General features: G+C 46.6%; 1 protein-coding gene across 7 annotated transcripts in view; it reads right to left on the minus strand.

Annotated features, from left to right (window-relative positions):
- Positions 1-15,702, minus strand: part of SH3KBP1 (SH3 domain containing kinase binding protein 1) — a 407,394-nt gene that overhangs the window by 40,313 nt on the left and 351,379 nt on the right. For all 7 annotated transcript variants that reach the window (XM_023737269.1, XM_023737268.1, XM_023737267.1 and 4 more), the window contains one exon: positions 5,565-5,650. In XM_023737269.1, the coding sequence (XP_023593037.1) occupies positions 5,565-5,650 (86 nt within the window). The remainder of the gene's footprint in view (positions 1-5,564; positions 5,651-15,702) is intronic.

The following is a 15,702-nucleotide window of genomic DNA, read 5'->3' on the forward strand; positions in this document are numbered from 1 at the left end:
ACTAGATCTGAAAATGCCATTTTCTATAATTTAATATTATAATAATTTTAAATTATAGCTTTATGAAGAGGAAACACAGATTTATTTATAGCTAACGTTGATGGTTTCTACTGGCTTTCAGAGCTGTGTTATGCCATTCACTACAGCCCACATATGGACAGAGTCAATCGTCTGAATCACTCACAAAAAAATTCTGGTACAAGAAATTTCCTCCTTGATTGAAAGCAATGAACAAACGCTATAAAAGCAGAGCTACAAAAGCAGCACTGAAAAGAGCTACCCCTCCGCAATGCCGTATTCTCCTGGACCTATGCCCCTGTGGAGAACAGCTCTGCATTCAGGCCTGAAAACATTTGGCTGAGAAACCTGTCTCTCCCTGACCTCTGTGATGTTGCAAGATCCTGCCTTTCCCTAAAAATGTGGACTTTGCCCAGGGTTTGGTCTTCTGCCCTTGGTTTTTCTTTCTCTTCTCTCACAAGAACTAATTTATCGTCCAGACTTGACTATCACCTCTATGTAAACAACAACATTAAGAATAAGCAGTTATAACTTTTTACAGCCCATCACGTGATTCTATAGACTTCCGGAAGACAATGTGAGGAAATAGGTAGAGATGCCATTATTCCTTATAAAGAAGCTGAGCTCAGAGAGTCTGTGTAAATTACAGACTGGTAAATCACTCAGCCAGGAAGCAGCTGGGTCAGCACTCAATGGTGGGTCCTCCTCCCGGGCCACCATAAAGCTCCTAATCTCTACCCCCAATCCCTACCAGTCTCTCAAGTCTTAGTACTATGCCATCAGCTTCCATCTGGCATTGACGGGATGTGCGACTGAAGCTCAAAGTCAACGAGCTTAACTAAATTCATCGCATTTCCCCCCAAGCCAGCTTTCTCCTGACACGCTCATTTCTGCCCAAGTCATTTTTTCTCCAGTGACCCAACCCTAAAACCTCGTGGCTAACAAAATCATTCTCTCCTTCTCCCCTCTTCCAAATCCAATTTTTTAGTAAGGCCTAGCAATAATTCTCTTGTATTGCTGCTTCCAAATCTATCCTTTCTTCCACAATCCTTTTGTGACCAGCTTAATTCTGGCTCTTACCACCTCTCATTCAAACCATCAAATAACCTGACTCCTTGACACCCATCCTTTCGTCATCTGATTGGGCCCACAAAGCTCCACCAGTTACTATCTGAGTTTTTAGACCTGGTCATGTTACTGCAATGTCAACCATCAACAGCTCACTGCCTAAAGAATGAGAGATCTATCCATCTCAAACTCAATCTAGTCCCTACTTCTGTTTCCAGGTTGATATCCGCTCCATCACACCACACACCTTCTACTGCAGCTGATGATCTACTTGCACTTATCAGCACTACCATGTGATCTCCTTGCCCACCTCCACCTGGGAAAATTCAACTTCAAGGTACAGATTAGCCCACCCCCTTCACAAAGCCTTCTCGGACATCCTGGCCCAAGGGAGCATCCTCCCCTCTGATCAGCATTTTCTTTCTACCATTCATTTGTCATGGAGACAGTGGTGGTTCAGTGGCAGAATTCTTGCCTTCCAGGCAGGAGACCCAGCTTTGATTCCTGGCTAATGCACCTCATGCACAGCCACCACCCATCTATCAGAGGAGGCTTGCATGCTGCTATGATACTAAACAGGTTTCAGAGGAGCTTCCAGGCCAAGATGGACTAGGAAGAAAGGCCTGACAATCTACTTCCAAAAATCAGCCAGTGAAATACCTATGGATCACAATGATCTGATCCGCAACCAATCATGGGGATGGTACAGGACCAGGCAGTGTTTTGTTCTGTTGTGCACAGGGTCGACATGAGTTGGGGGCCAACTCGATGGCAGCTAACAATAACAATAACAGCTCATTTGTCATTTATACAGACCTTCAGTGTCACCTCATTTTTCCTTTGCCATCTTAGGCAAAAGCCCCTGGAAGGGAGGGCTTGGGTGAGAGGTCTTTTGTACCCGTGTATTCTTGTTTTTTTTTTTTGTGGGGGGAAGCAATATGTTTATTCATAATTAAAATTATAGTGTTAAAAAAAAGAAAATATGTTTATTTATTTTAAAATCAGAAAGAAAAAAAAATCACCATAATCCAGCCTGAATTATATTTACTTTTGTACCGAGGCAGTTGTAAAATATAATTTTTAATTTTTTTTTTTTTAATGGAGGATGTAGTCAGGAAGGCCAAAGTTCCTCAGGCCCACAAAAGTCTTAATGCTTTGGACTGGACCCCTTTGGGGAAGCTAGAAGCCCCTTCTCCAAATACCATTTGCAGATGCATTAAAAAAAAAAGTTTGTGGACACATCACATTATGCATTTGTCAAAACCCATAGGACTGTATGACACGAAGAGTGAACGCTAACGTGAACTACAGGCTTTAGTTAATAATAAGGTTCACCCAACCAAATGGTCAACAATTACCTTAAAACAAAGAGGAGAACGTAAGGGGGCGGGGAACCAAACCCACTGCTGTTGAGTTGATTCTGACTCATAGTGACCCTGTAAGACAGAGTAAAACTACCCTATAGGGTTTCCTAGGCTGTAATTTTTTTGTTTTGTTTTAGGTGAAAGTTTACAGCACAAATTAGTTTCTCAATCAAAAACTTACATACATATTGTTTTGTGACATTAGTTGCAATCCCAGAATGTGTCAGCACTCTCCTGATTTCCCTTTCCACGCTGGGTTCTCCGTGTCCATCTGTCCAGCTTTCCTGTTCCTTCTTGCCTTCTCATCTTTGCTTTCGGGCAGGTGTGGCCCATCTGGTCTCATATACTTGACTGAACTAAGAAGCATGTTCCCCATATGTGTCATTGTTTGTTTCATAGGCCTGTCTAATCTTTAGCTGAAAAGCAGACTTCGGGAGCGGCTTCAGTTCTGAGTTAACAGGGTATCCAGGGGTCATAGTCTCAGGGCTTCCTCTGGTCCCTGTCAGACGAGTAAGTCTGGTTCTGTTTTTGTGAATTTGAATTTTGTTCCACATTTTTCTCCCGCTCTGTCTGGGACCCTCTATTGTGATCCCTGTCAGAACGGTTGGTCGTGGTAGCTGGGCACCATCTAGTTCTTCTGGTCTCAGGCTGGTGGAGGCTGTAGTTCACGTGTACCCACATGTTCCTGCTTAAGTATTTACTGGTTGATTACATGGCCGCCAATCATTGTTTCTTGCAATACAAGTAACAAATGCATTAAATTATTACACCTTAAGAGCTGTAGTCTGGGATTAGTGTCCCTCTTGGCAAAGCCAGTGAGAATCAAACCTCTGCATTGTCTTTCTGGGCTCTTGGATTCATACATTCTATGCTTAGTTTAGAGCCCTGGTAACATAGTGGTTAAAGAGTCTGGCTGCTAACCAAAAGGTCGGCAGTTTGAATCCACCAGCTGCTCCTTGGAAACCCTCTGGGGCAATTCTACCCTGTCTTATAGGGTCACTGTGAGTCGGAATCGACTTGATGGCATGCTTAGCTTACACAGTAAAAGCTCCTGCAGACTAAAACCCCCAATTAGTGCCCCCAACATTTCCAAACTAGCTTGTCAGACTGAAGAAAATGTGACTTATGTTTTGGAGACAGCCACCTTAGTTCTCTCCAGACCCAAAGAAAGTAAGGGTCAAAGGCCAATGCTCTTAACAAGTAAGACATACAGCACTGTGTATTCTGGAGGTGGGAGAAACCCTCCCTGCCTATGTGAGACCCACACATCACTTTCACCAACACTTCACCCACTGGCCACCCAGGCTCACAACAGGACCCAAATGCTGAACCACAGTAAGAGAACCAGAACCTAATCAGCCTCCTTCTGCTGATTCCTTTTTTTTCTTTTGTTTTTAAATTGTGGTAAAAATACATATAGCAAAACATTTGCCATGTCAACAATCTGATGATTCCTTTTTATTTGCAGCCAACTACTGCTCTGCTCTCCCCTGCCCTTTAACCAGGTCACAAGCTACAGCAGACCAGTGTGCTGGTTATTACTGCGTCAGCCTAAGTTGTCAGAAGTTCTTGGTTATGGCTCCTGACTGGGCCTCTCAAAGGTTGACTGAGGATGTATTAACAGTTTCTGGAAACAGGGCAACGACTTTTGATATTTACAGTTGCAACCGTACGTCACACCCCTAAGCCTTTGCAAGATCAGACCAGAGACTGCAGTTTGGATACAAAGATGCAACTTGATCAACAGGTTCAGAAGAAAACAGCACCAAAACAGAGGAGTGACACCAGACAAGGACAAGGCTCACATCAGTCTCTCCAGTGCCTCTTACAAGGCCTGGCAACTGTCAGGCGTTTGTTTCTGAATTGAACAGCCAATGCAGATGACTCTGGAAATCTTCCATGTCGTATCAATCCCTGACAGTGGTTGCCAGAGGTTGCCAGAGGTTGGGGTGGGGGATGGGGATGGGGGTGGGGGTGGTTACAAAACAGCAACATGACGGATCCTGGTGGTGATGGGACATGTTCTATACCTTGACTGTGGTGGTGGACACACAAACTACACTTGTGATAACACTGCATAGAACAACACACACACACACACACACACACACACACACACACACACCTGGAGTACTAGTAAAACTGGGAACAACTGAATAAGACTGGTGGATTATATCAACGTCAATATCCTCGTTGTGACAGCATACTGTAGTTTTGCAAAATTTTATCCTTGGGGAAGGTAGGTAAAGGGTACACGGAATCTCTCTGTATTATTTCTTACATTTGCATGTGAATTTACAATTATCTCAAAATAAAAAGTTTAGTGGAAAAAAGGTAGATTTCAAAATGCAGCTCTTTATATTATGTAAAATATGAGAGGATATTAAGTCAGGACCATGATAGGTACAAATGAAAGACGTACAGCTAAAAAAAAAAAAAAATCTGAACCTGAACTTGAATCTGAACCCTGAATCAGAACTTCCTAAAAGGGCTGTCACCCAAGTCATTCCACCAATAGGTAAAACACCAGCTTCAACCAGCACACATGCAGCCTCATGCCCGCTCCTGCCCACCCCCAAAAGGACTTCAGACTTGTTTACCCAGAGAGGCTTTAGCCCCTTCCATTTAGCATATGGGATGACTTGACCTTGGCAACATGCACTCATTTTCTGAATGAAATGGCAATTACCACCCCAAAGCTTTGTTTTAAACTCAAATTCAAAACACTTCGCGCTCTATTTACAATGAACTCTGCCATTCTGCATTTTGATCCATTCCACCTTTTAGATTAAATACAGAAATCACTGGAAAACGTAAGTGTCAATACCCACTTTTACAAAAAGGGTTACTCATCATTTGTTTTCATTTAGGCTTTGCAAGGAACTTCTCCTAAGGCCAGGGAGAATAAAAATTCCAGGCATTTTGTTTTAATGTGGACACCACCTTCACCTGCCTTCTTTACAAAGCTGCAGTGCATAAAACCAACCGAAGGCTGGTAACCCTGCATTTGAATGGTTGTGTCATTTTCATCACACTGCTGAAGGGGTAAGCCAGGGCTCTGCAGTTCTTTTGTAACTTTGCAAAAGAGAAGCAATAACGCTCTCCTTTACTCACCAATGTCATTGCTGCGGTCCGAGAGATCCTTGTCCAGGATGCTGGAAATCGCACTGCCCACCAAGTCAATCTTTGGACCGTCACCCCTATGTTAAAAGAACAAGTCCAGGCATTTAATCATTGGAGTGTGTCCTGGTCATTTTGTGGCACACACATTAAGGAGTGTGCTATGCGTGGGGCAAGTGGCACTGTTGCCTGCAAAGGAGCCAGTGGGAGCCAACAAGCTGTCTGACCACATGGGCCCTGGTGCAACCCGGCCAACAGATTGGAGGCCCTCTCTCCAGCATACATATTCAAAGGCAGCTATTTTAGTAATGGCTGTTCTCCAATGCACCTTCAGCCACAAAACCTGCTGGGTACACACGGTGCGACATCAGGCCTGCTCCTGCCCCATTACCAAATAAGAACTGGCAAATGACAACTGGGAGCTTCCCTTTTAAGGAACGAGGAATTTAGCCAATGCTGCTTGTCAAAGGCCAGCCACTTTTAACCTTGAGAAAAAGCTTTTCTGGCCTGAGGCTGAGGCATGGGCCAGGCTGTTGACAGGCACAAGGTGTCGAGTTGAGATCTGGCGGCCCAAAAGCTGGCACAGGGGTGGAGGCCTATAAAATTAGCCGGCTCCTGGGTGGGTGCCCATGGGCACGTCAGGACACGAGTGACTTCCCTCCGTATCTGGGCTAGAAGCAGCCCTTCAGGACAGGGACAGGTCTCCAAAATGATGAGAGAAGGCCAGCCCACGCATGCGTGAGCAGAAGGTTCTTTTAAATTGCTTTTAGGCAGCTCTTGTGACTCTTCAGGGGAAGATGAGGCCTGAACGAGATTATCAAGGGCTGCGATAGCAGTGAAACAGGAAAGATCCTTGCCCATACAATAAGAGGGTGAAGCCCGGCAGTTGTTCCCCGCAAAACAACAGAAATAGTCCCCCTCACAGCTCCTGGCAGTCACCAGGCCTGAAGCTGAACAACGGATAACTTATCTTTACTCAACAAGCATTTGTCCAATATCTATTATGCTGGGGGTCTTGAGAGGGCCAGGCTAGATGGCAACTACTCTGGAGGGGCTCACAGTCTAAATGGGAGAGACAGACAGACAGGCAGGCAGCTGTAAGTTCACCCAGTGCAGGCTGCATGTGATCAAGGCGCGTCAAAGCACTCTGGGAGGAAAGGACTGGGTTAGTGCAGGGGTGAGCTGCATGCGAGGGGTGGGGGACATGCAGAGGAGGTGGCATTAAAGTTGGGCATTGGAAGAAAAGGACATGCCACTGAGAGGCATGATGGTGCGAAGACCCAAAAGTGGGTGAGAGCACCCGGTGTGACCAGGGGCCCCAGGGCTAAACCCTGAGGTACCTGGAGGGTAGTCAGAGGAGAAGGCTGGCAAGGCTGGTGAATGTCAGGCTGTGCAGTGCCAAGTACACCAGGCTACAGGGCCTGTGTCCTGAGGGTAACGGAGGCAGAGGGAAAGTTGAAGCCGGGCAGCGTTCTGTTCCATTGTGCAAGGGATCACCATGAGTCGGGGCCAACTCGACAGCCGCTGACAACAACTGTACTTGGAAAGGAGAAGCAGGAGCTCGAGCTCCGCAGCACAGCCTTTATTTCCTGCCTCCTCCTAGGCTCCTAAGGCCGGAGGGCCTGGCGCACCCCAGGCCGGATGTCCCCAGCAGATTCCCTCCACAGCCCCTGGCTCCAAGAGCTCGTGCCCTACAGGGCACTCTTCCTCAGACGGATTCCAAGCCAACAGGAGAGGCAGAATTTAGGACATGTATTTCAAAACATTTTCTTGTCAGGGCCCACTATCCACTAATTTGAATAGAATCTTCTGAATGAAACTTTTGAGAAATGCAGTATTATTAGTAGGAAAGCAGTTTAATTTTTAGAAGTATTCCTTTCCCTGGATGTAAAGAATACATTCTCAAGGGCCCTTAATATTATGACTGGATAGCCATGGAGCCTGACTGATTTGGTGGTGCTGTCCTGCAAACTAACAGATGGGACTCGGGTTACACTCACAGCCAGATAGTCCTGTCCTTTGTGGAACATGCTAAGGACCCAAACTTACGAGAACACGTGTTCTGCTTGGGGAGAGAGGCCACTAAGGCAGAGACATTCCACATTATTCCAATGGGTGTGTTTTTTTTGCCAAGTGGTCGGGGGTGGTTAAAAGTGACATCCTTGTGGGCAGCTGGGGAAGAGAAGCTTTGCTCACGCTCAGCTGCTAACCAAAAGGTTGGAGGTCGGAGTCCACCCAGAGGCACCTAGGAAGAAAGGCCTGGTGATCTACTTTCAAAAACTCAGCCACTGAAAACCCTATGGAGCACAGTTTTACTCTGACACATATGGGGTTGCCATGAGTTGGAATCAACTCAACAGCAACTGGCTGGCTTTCTACCTCAGAACTTGACTGCTTCTGAACATCTGGTTTATTCGTGTATTTTGGTCACTCTGAATCTTGGAGCTGAGGTTTCCCTCTTTGACAGCTGGACGCTTCCAATCAAACGTGAGGCCTATCTCAAGGAAGCATAGAGGACTTCGAAAGAGTGCATGACTGTGTTACTTCCTTTTCTACCCTCTATTACTTTTCTACCCTTATTTTCTCTTTATTGTCACTCTAAACTATTTTATTCTTTCGTATGCATTTTTGAAAGTTACCTCACAGCCTTCGTGGAAATTAGAAATTACTTATTTCTACCCTGCACCATTCATTCCACACATGCGTTGAACCAGTTCTGAGAGTCTATGCATCAATATGTTTATCACAGTGTTATCTATAGTAAAGAAAAATGGAACAGAAATGGAATCTTTTATACACAGGGGAACAGTTGAATAGATGGTGGTATTTGACAGACTTTTTACACAGTCATTAAAATTATATTCATAAATGGTTTATAACAAGGATGAATGCTTGTGTTACAATGTTAAAGGACAGTACCAGGTTAAAAATAACATGCACGGTGATGTGGATACACCCACACAGCGTCCTGACATACTAGGAAGAAGGTTTGTTTTTTGAGACTAGAAGAATATTTGCAGTGGTTCCTCCTGGGCAGTGGGGTGGGTGACGTCCAGCACCCAGCTCAATGCCTGGTACCTGGCAGGGGCTCAGAACACACCCGTGGCATTAATGAGCATTTGCCCCATCTTCTGAAATGGAAATGCATTATGTATTTGTACAATAAACGCAACTTTCTCCCAAAAGACAAAGTTGTATGGTATACAATATGACCATACCTATGTAAAACCTACGAAAAACAAGCAAAATACTACACAGGAAAAAGACAGGAAAGAAACAGTCCAGGTGTTACAGTAGTTGAGGCTATAGTGAATGTTTTCTTCCTTGTAAAATTTACTTTGAATAATAAAGACCAGAGACTCATGCAATTCAGTCGGCTCATATTCCCTCTCCTTTCAGCTCCAACAGCATTCCCAAAGCAAAAGGTTAGGCTGTCTACCTCCCAAACTCGCCTTGAATCAGGGGCCTGTGTAGTCACCTCCCCTGAGAACCAGGAAGGTGTGTGTGGAGTTCAGAATTCTAGACTTTGAAGTCCAGGCCATGGGTGCTACACCTAAACCTATTGTCCACTACCTGTGTGACCTTCACCAGGTCACTTAACCTCTCTGTACCTTGGGTGCTTCACCAGTGAAATGATGGGCGGGCCAGCTTGGACAGGATCATCTCCGAGGGGCCTTCTGGATCTTGCATCCCATAAGTTCAACATTAGAGAGATGTTGGAGACTGGGGTGGGGGTTGGAGGTGGTAGCCCTGTGTGTGTGGGCAAAGTCCAGGACAGGGTGCACATCATCTCTCTTGCCTCTGTAAAGGTCTGGAATGCCCTCTGTTCCCTCTCTGCTGGACAAATGTGACCTACACTTTAGCATTATGGAACACACCTCTCTTCCTCCTTTTAACTAAATGAGTGAGCCAACAGTGTGAACTGTCTGGGCCTTGTATGCCTTAGCTACATTCTTGGTCCTATTTCTAACCTTCATTCTCTAATAAAGTATTTCTCGAACTCTGAGTAATGTGTGAACAAAAAGCAACTGAAATGAAATATTTCAAACAAAAAGCAATTCTCGCAGATCCTCAAGTGTCATCCCTGGTTGAGAAATACTAAGAAACTAAAGACACTGATGACATCTATCAATGGAAAACTGTTGCTATGAGAGAATTTCATCTTTTTAACAGTTAAAAGAAAATTACAAAGAATAGCATGCAATGAGACACTACCCATACATTTCTTGTAGATATTGGAGGCTCTATTCACAATTAGGGGAACACTGCTCTAGTGGGAATAGATCAAAGAAAAAATGAGTATGTACCAAGTTGGCTAGGGTGGCTGCCCCTCATGTGGCATTTGCAGTGACCGGGGTGAACCCTTGCTGGGGAAGGGCTTCTGCCTCTGGGACTGGCCAGCGGGCTCTGTGTAGATGGCCTGATACCCGGAACCATGAGGGACCACCCTGGAGAAAGAGGAACTAATGATCCCTGAGCAATTCCTCCCAGATTCTAAAGCAGGAAGGACACTGGGATCCCCCCATCTTCCTAACTTAGCCCTGAGGCCTTGTGCCAATAGCCAGACACCAGCTTTAGGCTGAAATGATCTTCTATAGAGGGCCAGAGCAAGCCTATTTTGAAAACACAGTAGGTGTAGTTTTAAAAGGTTCTGATCTTTCCAAGTAGGGAATCTGCAGCTGGTGTTTTGACAGTGTTCAGACCGTGGGTGTGTAAGAGTTTTACAATGTCTATTTGTAAATGCCTTTCACTGTATTTATAGCCTTGTACAATAATGCTAATGAATTTCAGTTTTGAAAAGGACCAAAATTTCTGAAATTCACCAAAGCACATGTTTAGAGCGACTGCCACTCAATGAAGACCAGGTCCTTGGGGGCCCCACCTCTCCCACAGTCTGCCCAGTGCCAAGGCACCATTTTGGCAAAAGGGATGTTACTGGATTCAAAGGAAGAGGAAAAAAAGGCCACTCTTTTGTAAATTACTAGCTCCTGCAAGTGTTTTTGTCTGGTGAGTGCATATGCCCATAGCTGTTAATCAAAGGAGAAAATCGAAGGCGGCAGGCATATCACCATCTATCCAAAGATACCTGAATAAGATTGCTCTTGCTCATTCTGATTTTTGAATCAAAATAATGGGATTTTCTTGTATTTTTCTAAGCACTTTTAGTTATGGATACATATCAAACGTGACCAACCAGCAGTTAAGAGTCTCCTTGCTTACTGGACAGGGAACCTAAAACACAGTGAAGGAACTGACTAGCCTAAGGTACACAGAGCAGGTACAAGTAGAACCTATAGAAATAACAACAGCAGCTACAGGCTACTGAATGCTTACTGTGTGCCCGGCACTGGGATAAGCCCCTTTCGTACATTAACTTTTAGTCCTCACAACCACCCCATGAGACCTCTGGTCTGCATGGGGGACACCGAGCTGCACTGCCCAGTTCCCCTTCAGTGAAGAGCCTGTTGGCCCAGCTGCTGGGCGTGCTGTCATGGTCAGCTGTCAGTCCCTCCAGGGCTGCTTCAGCTGCAGAGAGCCTCCTCGCCCCAGTCACAGCCTTTCCAGGGCAGCCCATTATCCAGTGACTGATGAAGGCCGGGGTGGGGATGGGGGGGGAGGGAATAAACTTCCAGTCATTCCAGCCCAACACGGGACTAATAGGCCATTTTAGCTCCAAAGCTCCACATGGAGTTGGTGGAGGCTTTGTCGAGTCAGTATTTTAACTTCACTTCTCCATCCGTCCAATCCTGCTTCCTTTACTTCCCTTCCATGGGTATTGAACCCTAAACAATACTGTGTATACTAAACTCTGTCTCAGAGTCAGCTTCCTGGAGAACCCCACCAGCGACGCTCTTATTCTCATTATACAGGTAAGAAAAGTAAGGCCCAGTGAGATTAAGTCACTTGCTCACAGGAGGTGATAAAAGCAGTAGAGTGGCAGGGTCTGGGTTTAAGCCCACGAAACCGGCCAAAGCCCAAGCTCTTGGCCACTTTTCCAAGCTGCTTCACTCAGTCTCCTGGTCACCCAGGCTGGGGTCTGGCCATCAGGGCAGTGAGTCATCGAGGATGCCAGGGAGGCAGTGTCACCACCGCTCACTAAACCAAAACCAAACCAAACCCGTTTCTGCTGAGTCAATTCCGACTCACAGTGACCCTATAGGACAGAGTAGAACTGCCCCATATGGTTTCCAAGGAAGGCCTGGTGGATTGATCCGAACTGCTAACCTTTCGGTTACCAGCCGTAGCTCCTAACCATTACGCCACCAGGGTTTCCAAAGCATTGTGTCAGAAGTGGGCTCACTGCTAGTGGGTAAATTACCTTCCCTCCCTGAGTTAAAAAAAAAAAAAGACTACTCATAAACAGAAGTCACATACCCCATCCACCCAGGAAGGGCCTGCTCCTCCCAGTGGGACCCAAGACGTAAGACCTGCACTTGCCCAGGAGGGATCATGGCAGATGGGCTGTGTGAATCCCTTGATAACATGAACTCAGGCGTAGCTTGATTTAGCCCAAGTTAGGACAGTTAAGCCAAGACATGCGGTCTGGAAAAGGTGTTGAAACACACAGGAAGCCAAGGCAAAAAAAAAAAAAAGATGACAAAATTAACAGCAGCACTGACAGCAACAACATAAAACCACCAAAAAGAGACCCCAAACCTGGAGGTGAATGGGGATGAAGGGAGACAGCAAACCCACTGACTCTTACTGAACAAAAGATTTCACATGCAGATAATGACTCCTTTTGGTAGTCGCCCCAACTCAAAACAAACACACAAAAAAGGATGTCTTACTGTAATACAAATGTTTGAGCTTGAACTGCCTAAAAATTTTTACGGCGGGGAGAAAAAAGAAAAAAAGAAAAGCTGGTAAGAAAAGGAAAGGAAAAGAAATACAAAGACCCCTCCAGTGTGCTCAGGAAAGCACCGAGAAGCACAGGGCGTCCTCTATTTCTCACCTCATCCCACCCAGGGACTGTCAACTTCTTGTACCCTGGCAGGTGTTCAATGTGAATACCATAGAAGAAACACATGAGTCACACAGTCTTCTTGCTTTCTCCAACTCTCCACCCCTATTCTATCAATCAACCCCTTCTACTGTACACCATTAAGCCTTGTTGTTCACCACGGGTGTCCTCATCCAACCACCTGACTCACAAAGGCACCGAAGGATGCAAGACCGCTGCACGTGACCGCTCCCTCACTGCTCTGCTGGATGCCCACCCAGCACAAATCCCCATGTGACAGACAGGGGTATGTCTCCAAGGGCAGGAGTTATGTGCCCAAGAGCACAATTAGTGACAGAGCTGACACTGGGATGCGAGCTTCCTGATTCCTCATCCAATCAAAATGAGCACCCACGTGCACACGTCTTATGTTCCCAGAGATCTCGTTTTTCTCAAATAAACAAAGCAAAGCTAGTCCTTCAGAAGCATTCTGTACCAGGCTGCGGCTGCCCATGGAAGCGGAATCCTTCCACCAGGAAAGGTCAGAATTGCCGCACCAGTATCTCAGCTTCCTTCACTCATCAGCTAGAGAGAGGGAGGAGCCTCCCTCCCCGGTCCCAGAAATGGGGACCCAAAGCCCCTGCTGGTATCTGTGGAGTTCCTACACACCCACCTGGTAGCCAAACACGTCCCAGGAATCACAGGCACTTCCAGGCTGTGAGCTTCCCATTTAAACGTGGGGTGAACGTGAGGCCAGGGGCATGAGAAGCGGGAAGCAGAGTGCTGCCAGCTCTCCCCTCACACCACGTCCTTGTTCGGAGGAGCAAACAAGCCCAGCTATTTATAGTTGGTGAAGACACGGTGGAAGGTGATGCGCCACTGCCCAATCTATTCCCCTCCAAATTTCTGTTCTTTGCGCAGACTCTGCAAGTGTGTCTGGAAACAGGCCTCCCTCCAGAGCCCAGCTGGGGTGCAACCAGCCCGCGCCTCCCTAAGGCCAAGGAAGATGGCACCTGCAGACCTCATCTCACAGAGGCCAGGGGCTTTAAAGAGGCTGAGACCAACTCTTGGGTAGTGCCCAGAGGAGGGGGATCTCATTACTGTGCAACTCTGAGAAAAGTTTGTGAGGTGCCACTTTGAAGACACATACTCAAAGAATTAGCCCATGGACAAAGCATTACACAAGCCAGTCAGTGCTATCCATGCGGGAGGGGTTCGGACTGCCTAGTGTTTCACAGCCTGATCGTGGCCATCAGTGGCAGGAACATCAAGGAGGCTCAGTCAGGCTGGGGCTGAACCCCACCACTACTGTTGAGTCTTGTTGGTTCTTGCTGTAGCGAATCAAATTCATTCTAAGTGTGGGTGAAGGTTATATATACAAAGGAAACGAGGTCAGCAAATCAACGTAGACCTCCCTAAAACACTTCAAGGCATTCTCTCCCTGCCTTCCTTCAGTCCCCAGCCTTTCCTAGGTCCTGACTCTCCCTGGTGACGGCTTCTTCTAGGGGAGGCTGCTCAAGTTCCCACCAGCTGGACACCAGAAGACCTGCTGATGGAGAATGTCCACGTTTCCTCTCTCCCTCAAGGCATCCCATCATGACTTGCTTGCCACTGTGTGGGAAACCCTCCCCCAGCAAGGCTACCAATCTCTCAGGGGAGGAAAACCAGCATGTATTTGTTGGGTGTCTCTCAGCCAGCTAAGAGCCTTACGTTACGTTTAAACTCTCCACGCCTGAGCAAGGTAGGCCTCACTTCGTAGATGAGGAAATGGAGACTCCGGAGGTCCCAGGGCAAGTAAGTAGAGGGGTAGGATTTCGACCCTGGTGTGCCTGGCTCCAAGAAACCCTGGTGGCACAGTGGTTAATGTGACTGACTGTTACCGAAAGGTCGGCAGTGTGAAACCACCAGTGGCTCCATGGGAGAAGTTTGCTTCTGTAGAGATTTACAGCCTCGGAAATCCTACGGGTTCGCTATGAGTTGGGATCAACTCAGTGGCAGCGGGTTTGGTTTCTCTTCTTGGGTTCCTGGCTCCAAAGACCAAGGAAGCACTGGGCAGGCAGGAACCATGTCTGGCTGGGTTACCATAGTATAAGTACTATCTAGAAGAGTGCCTGGCCAAATGTGGGCACTTGATAAATATCTGAAACAAATTAGCGACCACACACACAGAGACATCCTCTCTCCCCCCTGAATCCACACCTAGCAACCATTCTCCATCTTTTTCCATAGCCAAGTTTCTCAAAAGAGAAGTCTACACATGCTTTGGCTGCCTGCCCATTGCCTCTTCAACTCACCCAAATCTGTGTCTTGCCCCCAACCATTCCACAGAAACTGCTCGATAAGGGTTACCAAGAACCAACTAATGACCAAATCCTGTGGGCCCCCTGGAGCCTCCCCACCTCTATTTGACAGTGGTTCTCAAAGTGTGGTCCCTGACCAGCAGCAGCAGCACTGGGAGCTTGTTATAAGTGCAAATTTTTAGGCCTTAACCCTGACCTAAGAGGGCCTGGGTGGTGTAAAAGGTTAACACACTCAGCTGCTAACTGAAAGACTGGAGGTTCAAGTTTACCCAGAGGCACCTTGGGAGAAAGGCCTGGCAGAATCTACTTTCAAAAAATCAGCCATTGAAAACACAGTTTTACTCTGGCACACATGGGATCACCATGAGTCGGAGTCGACTTGAGGGCCACTGGTTTTAACCCAGGCCTGCTGAATCAGAAAGTTGGGGGGAGGGGGGAGGGAGAGGCAGTGAACTGTGTTTTAACCAGCCCTCCAGGGGATTTTGGGGCAGCTCAAGTGTGAGAACCCCTGCTCTATAGTTGCTCCGCACTTCCCCTCTTCTAGTTACCGTGACAGCAAACTCCTCCTACCTTTGTCCATGACTCCTAGTCGTTCATCCGCCCTGTGAATGATTTTCCTCACACTTGTCTCTACTCCTTCCTCTTCCTCTTCTCCATAACCTCATTGATTGATTACATCTAGCCCATGCTTGTAACTACCATCTATGAGCCAATGACACTCACCTCTATAATTTCTAGTCAAGGCCTCTGTTACGGATTGAATTGTGTCCCCCCAAAATATGTGTTGTAAATCCTAGCCTCTATGCCTGTGGTTATACTCCCATTTGGGAATGTGTTGTCTTTGTTATGTTAAAGAGGCAGGATTAGTATGGGGTGTATCTAGAGTCAA

Source organism: Trichechus manatus, unplaced genomic scaffold, assembly GCF_000243295.1.
Source record: "Trichechus manatus latirostris isolate Lorelei unplaced genomic scaffold, TriManLat1.0 scaffold00100, whole genome shotgun sequence".
In the NCBI taxonomy this organism is placed as follows: Eukaryota; Metazoa; Chordata; class Mammalia; order Sirenia; family Trichechidae; genus Trichechus; species Trichechus manatus.